General features: G+C 41.9%; 1 protein-coding gene across 1 annotated transcript; it reads right to left on the bottom strand.

Moving 5' to 3' along the window:
- Positions 1-3,061: 3,061 nt before the first annotated feature.
- LOC139472786 (scavenger receptor class F member 1-like) lies at positions 3,062-8,480 on the bottom strand. The gene is made up of 5 exons (XM_071255259.1): positions 8,169-8,480; positions 7,896-7,956; positions 6,764-6,816; positions 5,416-6,354; positions 3,062-3,953 (listed from the first exon to the last, which is right to left on the bottom strand). Exons 3-5 carry the CDS (start codon positions 6,795-6,797, stop codon positions 3,856-3,858), a joined length of 1,071 nt encoding a protein of 356 aa, XP_071111360.1. The 5' UTR covers positions 6,798-6,816; positions 7,896-7,956; positions 8,169-8,480; the 3' UTR covers positions 3,062-3,855.
- Between the last annotated feature and the right edge of the window lie 680 nt (positions 8,481-9,160).

The following is a 9,160-nucleotide window of genomic DNA, read 5'->3' as shown; positions in this document are numbered from 1 at the left end:
TTGGGGACATACACCTCCACTCCGATGTTTAGATAACCAGCTTTGATTGACTTAGGAAGGGCCGAAAGAGCAAAGGTAAGCAGATAAGTGTTTGACGGGATGATGTCACCATCTCTCGATTTCATAGTAAAACGCTTAACTGCTGTTACCCCTTGAGTTGTAAGTTCATCAGTAATTTCCTGCTCTGACATGTCGGACAGGCAACGAGCTCTGTCTCGAACAATGCCTCGGCAAGAATTCAAGGTTTTGTGGACGGACACAGCAACCTCAATATTTGCGAATGTAGTTACAGACAAAAGATTCAGAGATTGCTGTCTCCGTGAACACTCAACGAGAAGAGAGCCACTGCGAAGACGAGTAACATTTTTCACTTCTCCGCAAATTCCTAAAACAGCTTTTGAAATGGCGAATGGATTTAGCTTAATAGGTTGTTTGTCAGCTGCCTCAATCACAATAAAACGGGACCAGGAATCTAAGCCATGAGATAATTGTTCACTTTGATCAATGTCATCAAGATCGACATGTCTTTGTTTTGAACGGGTTGAACCAGGGTTTTGGTGCGACATGGTGAAATATAGTAATTCAGCACCCCTGCTCCCCACCCACCATGGAGTGCCACAAAGAGCGATGTTTTGTTGCACCGGATCTCCAACATGCAAACACCAGGGATACAGGGATGATATACTCCAGCATGTATGACGCAAATAGCAATATTTGTATACCAAATTAAATGCCAGGCTGGTTCGGCCCATGACAAGTAATCGGATACATACTGAATTTGGAGGTCAACATCACCAGATTGGCCCATGAGCCACCGCCTTCTGGCGTAAGACTCTAGGCAATTTATTCAATAGAAATTGGAGAATTCACACAAGTAATGTACGGCCAAGATCAAAAGATACATTAAAACACAACACAGGTGTGCATACGCAATATTACGCACAGGGCCTGGCATGACCAGCCGATTGATAAGACTGGGCCCATCTTACCACCCGTCTAGGCGAAGCAAGGGTCGAAGTAGTGTGTTGGGCAAAGGAACACAGTTCCAGGAACCAGTGCCCTCAACTACCAGACTCCCGTCCTCCGCCGACACAGGGACGCAACCCACGGCAAACAGGTTGCCCATTTTAGTCGCCTCATACGACCAGCAATGGGAGGCTGTGGAAATATTCTGCCCCGGTTCCACACGGGGGAAGAGCTATTAGCGCTACCCAGCACTCACCACGAGGAGGTTGCTCTTCACGAGTGCCAAGTGAGTGAGTGAGTGAGTGAGTGAGTGAGTCTTCAATATCTGTCCCTGCTGAACCAGGTGTAACTGCACGAGCACAGCTGGCCTAGATGTACCTGCAATACAAATGTGTTAGACCGGATGGGCGTACAACACATTTTCTGGTTATGATCAACTTTTGGCATTTTTTCAGGTACGTTTTCCTTATGTTCCTACGCTTCTTTGTCAAGCGAATTAGGGTGCATTTGTTGCAATTATCATGTGGCTTGGATAACTGTTAACATAACATATACCCGTGCCATCAGCAACATATTCGATTGTCCTTACAGAAAACTGTGACATATGACATTGTGTACTCTCTCATTCACCCATGTAAACAAACATGTTTGACAAAGTGCTCCATAAACATATAGACGTGCATTCCGCTGTTTCATTTCAGAAAGAAAAGTCAGTTCTCTTGCATATAAGCATATGAAAACGTTCCAAATGAGGCACTATTTCAACTATGGAAGTGATTTACATCGAAAACGAAAATATATTCAGAATAACTAAAAACTGTCAACGTTAAGACTCGGTAGAGTAGGTCACCACTATCCGGTGTCTGTCCTATGAGGTGACGAGAATGGGATCGTGTGGTCACGCTCTGTGATTTGGCTTAAGAAAATTGCACCCTGATGCCGTTCATAATACATTTGGTCAGTCGCCAGTGTGTATAACATGTATCTATGTTAGGGTCGGCCTTAGTAACCTTTGTGCACCTTTGTGCATCCCTCTCATGACTCCGATGTGTGTTGACCACTAGAATCACCAACGTCCGTGGCTCACGGGCGCTTTGTGAATCAGTTCTGCACAGCGAATCGCGGCGACTGGGCCACCCGTGCTCCCAATTAGTCTTTGAAGGATGCCCGTATCATATCAAGAATATGCACACACACAACAGTAGTGTGTATGTTGTGTTTGGCCCTGTGTGCACACACATGCCCACACATACAAACACACACACGCCAACACATACAAACACACACACGCACACACACAGTCACACACACAGAGTAACACATACAATGTATGTGAACGTGCTGTGAAAACTGATAGTAGTCATAATTAATCATATGTAATGGACCGTCCTTTAGCAGATATTTCCTATGATCATCAACATCAACACCATCATCTCAACATTCACACCTTTTCTTTCAAATATTTCAGCACAACTATCCCCTGATACTGCTATAACGAAACAGTTTGACTCCATGATAAACGTCATCACTTGTGTCTGGTAAGTTACCAAATTAAACTTGAATAGAATGATTCACAGTGGAGGACTTGTTGCAAATGTTTATGGGTCAACATCCATGTGTAAAGGGGGCGAGCCAGACATTGGATGTGAACAGATCAGCTAATCTTGATCCCAAGTCAATTCATATACAGTCAAACGTCGTTTGTTGTGTCGAACGTGTGGTTGTCTCGTAGAAAGTAAAAACTTGGTCCCTGCGTATTCATAATTTTCGTTTTTGTCGTAGCTTTGGATATGACACAATATTTACTAAGGTTGGTTCAATTTCGACACAACCGTGTTGAACTGTACTACCCTTTGGTACTATGTCATATCTATCGACCTGAATGTCCAGGTTCTATCACATTACATCACACCAGGCGACAGTCAGCAAGTGAGCTATGCAGAAAATGAACTCTATGCTTTGTTGCTTGTCAATTCCCAAATTTAAACAATATATCAACCCAATAGTCTGTACGGAAAAGAATTAAGAGTGAAAGCAACAAATGAACAACAAATGGTGTGCAATAAACAGATGTATTACAAAATTCTCTAGGTTTACAAATCAATACAATTTACTGCACGTTAATTACAATGGCAATACACAACAGACGGGAAGTACAATAATCATATTATAATAGCAGTGGTCAGTATCAAACACAAAAACGGTTCTTATAGCTAAAAGTGATAATATTATTAGATACACCCAGCAGAGACAGCGGTCAAGCTTTCAAGATAGCAGAGGATGAGAATCCAGGGTGAAAAGTGAACTTAACGGATGATTCAAATTGACATTCTAAGTGCCTGAAGGCATTACAAAGAATAAGGGAAAATGATGAAAAATTAACATGTAGTTTGTTTCTGAATATATGTCATGGCTGTTTGAATAGCCTCAGCTTCAGCAGTAAACATGTAGCCGTATCTGGTAAGCTTGAAGAAACAGTTTTTGAACCAATGATGGTGACGCTTGCAACTTTGGCGCCATCCTTTGATCCATCTGTAAAGATGGATGGTGAGAATTATGTTTAAGGCGTAACTGGACATATTCCTACGGAAAGATTAACTGGTTTGTGTAATATCTACTTCTGGTTTGACTAATTGCAAAGGATGCGTAAACAGTTATCGGTAGGGTGCAATAATATCTAGTTCAAAATGCGCTGCTGTTATATGTGGTAATGTGATCCCAAACAAAGGATGATGTCGTATTGACAGCATGGAATGGTTGGGGCTTATTCTTGTCTGTCATGTACATGACGTTGAATATTGTTCGACCATAGATATCAAACAGACGACACACATATTTTACTGATGGTCAATATCACCTTTACGGCAGCATCTCTAATGCATCACAATTTCATCTACATAATAAATGGAATGAAAGGTTCATGAGGAGAAGTGTGACAGGAAGCTGCAGGAATCCATTTCCACAACGGCCTGATGTATTCCTCTCATCTGAAACAAAAATGCACTGTTTAAGTTTCATAGTCGAGTTGGATCTCAGTTTGATAAATGGAGAAAACCTTTTTCATTTTATTTGATTCAAGGTAGAAAAAGAAGTCCTTGAAATACATATTTTCATGGAAAATCTTCAAATCTTTGGCAAATACTTATTGTTTCATTACGACTATAACAGTTCGTAACAATATCCATTCACGTGGTACAAATGATCAGTTTCAGGGAGGTTATTCCATATATTACTAGCCAATAATAACCCCTGAATATCCGTGTGAGAATAGGTCTTCAACAACCAAGAGGCGACTAACGAGATCGGGTGATCGGGTTTGCTGACTTAGTTTCTCAGATGCGTGGATCGATGCTCATGGTATCAATCACTAGATTTTCAGGTCCTGGCTCGATTATTTTCCGATCGGCGTCATGTATCTGGAATATTGCTGTGTGCGGCATTCAACAACAAACAAACAGATACAACACAGATAGTTAAGTGGGAAAACCTTATGAAGTGTGAATCCTAGTGATAAACTTCAATAGAGGCAGGGGCGGTGGGGTAGCCTAGTGGTTAAAACGTCACGCTGAAGACCTGGGTTCGATGCCCAACATGGGCACAATGTGTGAAGCCCATTTCATGTGTGCCCTGCCGAGATATTGCTGAAATATTGCTAAAAGCAGCGTGAAAACCAAACTCACTCACTCATTCAATGAAGGAAACTTATTCTAAAGATGACGTCAGGTAATGAATTTGTGACGTCATGTACAATCGATGACGTCATGTATTTTCTCAGCAATTAAGCATTATGCTTCATCTGACCAATCTAATCAATGAGCAAGTATCGGAAATTTGTTACAGACGATCAGTCTACCCTTATGAGTAATCTATCAAATTATTAACCATGTTTTTGTGAAACTCTAATAAACTTCTTCAGTACAAATTACCTTTTCTGTCGACATGGACTCAAGTTACTGAAGCATGGCTACTTTACATCATTTTTCAGAAACTCTATGAAAAAAGTAATTTCACTGTTCTAACTATCGAAGCATCTTTCTTATTTGACATGTGCTCGCCCCTTTAATTATTAAACTAAGTAAGCCCAGCCACATCTGTATATAGAATCAGGGAGAATCAGGATTCAAACCCTTTGCCAGAGTAGTCTAGCACACCTTAGACAAGGAGAGACTTTATTTGTCTTAAACATGCGAGGGGGGCCACTGTTGAACACTCATTTGAGAAAAACGATTAACAATCACATCAAAGTATAACTGACTGTGGCTTTGGATGTGACTGGCTTCAACAAAATATCAATAATTAATAGAATGGAGACGTGTTCATTTTATTGAAGTGGATGGTCACCTAATATGTACTACATGTATGAAGCCGAGCAAGCGTTCAATAGCATTTTAGTTTGAATGATAACTTTAGCTTTGATCGCTACAATTTGTCAATGACATAGAAACTCACCTGTATGTACAGCAAAACCAGGTCCGGGAAGTGCATATGTATTGTTTGAACAAAGTGTGACACAAACGTCATCACATCGCCCGTCTTTATTCATCATTTCGCACCTGCCACAATCAGTCCCACAACTGCGTTCACAAGTGTTGCCAAAGTAACCAGGTTGACATGCAAAGCACTTTCCATCCATATCACATGTCCCGTGAGAACACGTGGAACTACAGACTCTGGCGCAGGCAACTCCCCAATAGCCTTGCGAACATCCAGAACAATTTCGAGACTCTTGCAGACATGCTTTACAGTTGCGAGAACACTTCCTTCGACAGTCAGGAGACATCCATCCGTCCACACAGCCCTGTCTACAGACTGCAGATTTTATTTGGTGATCGTAAACACAGTCCTGCTCCCTGCAGCGACTGTTACAAGGGCGATCACAGTGATGGCCGTGGAAGCCAAGGCGACACCCTTGGGTACATCTACCTCTTTTATCTGGCTCGCATGCGTTTTGATGGCAGCCGCTTGGACACCTTGTGCCACAATCGTCACCAGTCCAACCATGACGGCAGCCCTTGTTACAATACCCGTCCCAGGAGAAGCAGGAGTTGTCCACACATCCTTCACTGCAGGCTCGCTCACACCTGTCTCCCCACCAACCATTTTTACAATTTTGTGAACAATGTCCCGTCGTTTGGTCACAGTATGCATGCCCGTCATCGTTCTCCCTACAGTTTAGAGGACAAGTCGTTGTACAGGTGGAGGTATAGTAGCCACCCTGGCACTGCATGCATTGTCCTGAATCCCTGTGACAGCCACCATTGTCACAAAAGCCAATACACCTGTTGTCACAGCTGCTTCCATACCATCCAGACACACATTCAGGGCACGGTGTTTCTTCCGTGGCCCACAGACAGTTGGAATCAGCAGACGAAGGGCATATGAAAACTACTGGAACATAAAATCATACAATCGAATAAAAGGAGTTTATTTTTTTTATTATTCAGTTTAGGTTTAACCACTTTCATCAGGATTCATCTGAGAACAAAACATTGAAAGACACACTTAAAAAATTAACAATATTCTTGGATTGTTAAACCGGTATTACGGACATACTTTTGGCCCATATGGTGGGAAGTATGACTTATGAACAGTTTCATGGACATCTGAAGCTTTAGTCCCTGCATTCATATCGGACATGCTCAGTACTATTCGCTACTTGATAAATGTCCTGTGTCGATATGGCACAAACATGTCAATTTATTTGCAATTGTTAGAAGTTCCAGATGTTAATTTATCTGACAGGCTACACGGGGCATCATCTGGAATATCTTGATGCAAGGAATGAAGCCATACTCACACAGTAGGAACAGACTCGTTGTCATCATTTTCATCGTTCACATCTGAAGGTGCCTGTTGTGCATACAAATAGTAAGGTGTTACACATTTCGCCATCTGGATCTTTACTTTCCCTTTTGGGAGAGTAGCTATGTGACTCAAATAATGCCCATGCGATGTTAAATTTGTATTTTAACTCACGCACTTTTTTGAGATCCTATTCAAAACAAATGTGTAAATAAACATTGGAAACTAACAGTTCAGCGTTGCGATTATGTCATAAGTATGTGTTTATGGATCACTATGAAATAGTGATGATACCTGATGTTCGCTGAAAGGGGAGGTGAAATGGAATTTCGCGTGCGTGCGTGCGTGTGTTTGTGCGTCTTCTTGTACTAGTCTGGATGGATGCCGATTTTAATACCCCACTCAGACACAGTATACTGACTCCGAGCTGACCAGTCCTTGATTTATCCCATTAATGCTGAGCCGACAGAATAACAACAACCGCCCCCGAACCCGGACATTCCGTTCTCCGAGCAGACGCTCTGTCACCAGACCACGGAGGCGAAAAGGGTATATAAAGTGTACACATGAACAAACACGGGAAGAAGCATTTATTGTACAAATTGAACTAAAGATAAACTTATGTCAGTGATGTGACTTTGGATCTTTCCTCTACATTTCCATTTTACAGCAGTTCGAACATTTCCTGAGGCCTAAAGCTGAAATCCTGATCAACAAACTTCTGAGTAAGAGCCGCCTGACGATGTTTGAAATCTTCGTGGACAGAGCATGCTGAAGTACAGTTGACTTGGTATGTTTAACTAGTACTAATCCCTCTTGTCATGCAGCTTTGTGCATGTATTATTGTCTGTCTTGATCGATGTATAGATCTAGATATGAATCGTTTATTTGGTTGGTAAATCAGTGGAAAGTATGAAGCGAACTGACCATATTTGAAAGAGATCAGATCATATCATCAATATTACTTAAGCTAAATGTTCAAACTAGTATCAGCACACACACACACAGACACACACACACACATACGCGCGCAAGGCACGCCTCTTTAAAAATACAATATTCTTCAACGCGACGTTAAACCCCAATTCATATCAACCCACAAAGGAACTTTAAGATTCAGAACTTACCTGCATCAGAGGTGTCTTCCTGTCTGTGCCCTGTCTATACCTGGAACCTTATACCTGACACCTGGACCAAGAAACTGTATACATTATTTTATATTGACAGATAATTATTCATTAAGACTCGTGTTTCATGAGGATGTATATTAATAATTACAATAATGTAGCTAAATACACTCTACCTCATTTAATAAAAATATAGCTGAAACTGTTCTTGCGAGACAGTCTTAAGATCTTATAGTTTTGTTAGAATTGTGGAACATTATCTGAATAACGAACCTGCTGCTGTTCAGCTTTGTTTCTTCATTCGCTCGTCAAAGAAGGATTAGACCGTCCAAAGAACTTGGCAAACCTGGAACACTCCTGTCAATACCTGGAACCTTATACCTGAAATCCTGCAACAAATATGCAGTATAAATTATTTTTTACTGACATTTAATGTATTATTATAATGACATGCTTAAACGAAAGTAGAATTCTCAGGGAGTCCGATTCGTGGGGTAACTAGCTCGCTGACATGATCCACAGGTGACGCAAACACTTGCTGTCTTTGTTCTTGTGTTCAGTAACATGATACATCCCAGGAAATGGTGACACACTTCTTAAGAAGGCTGTAGGGTTTGATCTGAGCTGAGTGCAGACTACAAAATGTTTATAGGTGTCATGAATGTCCAATTACAAGCAACAATTGCTCTCCGAAAAATTGTTTAGTCAAGCGTAGAGCTGACGCATGTCCTTTTGAGTAGGAGATTATGTTCTATACGTCTATCGTAGCACTCATATGTGTATCTTGCCTGGGATATAGGGGGATTACCCCTTCACGTCACACTGTTGTATAAAAAGGGGAATTAATTGTCAGTTGTAAATCTTACACAATAAAAAGAGGCCAACGGTGGTATTTTGATATAGGGGACAATGGGGTAGCCTTGCGATTCAAGTGTTCGCTTGTGACTACAAAGACTCGATTCCTATAGTGGGTCACAGAGTGAGTGAGTGAGTGGATGGGGGTGGGTATGGTTGGGTATGGTTGGGTATGGGTGGGTAGGCGGGAAGGAGTGAGTGAGTGAGTGCGTGAGTGCGTGAGTGGGTGGGTGTGTTGGTGGGTGGATGGGTGGGTAGGCGGAAAGGAGTGAGTGAGTGAGGGAGGGAGTGCGTGAGTGGGTGGGTGGGTGTGTTGGTGGGTGGATGGGTGTGTAGGCGGGAAGGAGTGAGTGAGTGAGTGAGTGAGTGAGTCTTCAATTTCTGTCCCTGCTGAAATAGGTGTAATTGCA

This window comes from Haliotis cracherodii, unplaced genomic scaffold (assembly GCF_022045235.1).
Source record: "Haliotis cracherodii isolate W230 unplaced genomic scaffold, xgHalCrac1.p SCAF_25, whole genome shotgun sequence".
Lineage (NCBI taxonomy): Eukaryota > Metazoa > Mollusca > Gastropoda > Lepetellida > Haliotidae > Haliotis > Haliotis cracherodii.
Note: the sequence above shows the minus strand (reverse complement) of the source record. Positions and strands in the feature narration are given on the sequence as shown.

Bases quoted from the DNA above. Each gene is read 5' to 3' on its own strand.
- LOC139472786 (XM_071255259.1), bottom strand. From the start codon at position 6,797: ATGAAAATGATGACAACGAGTCTGTTCCTACTGT. The intron at 6,355-6,763 runs GTGAGTATGGCT...TTTATGTTCCAG, and splicing joins AACGAGTCTGTTCCTACTGT to TAGTTTTCATATGCCCTTCG. The intron at 3,954-5,415 runs GTGAGTTTCTAT...TTTTTGTTTCAG, and splicing joins TGGTTTTGCTGTACATACAG to ATGAGAGGAATACATCAGGC.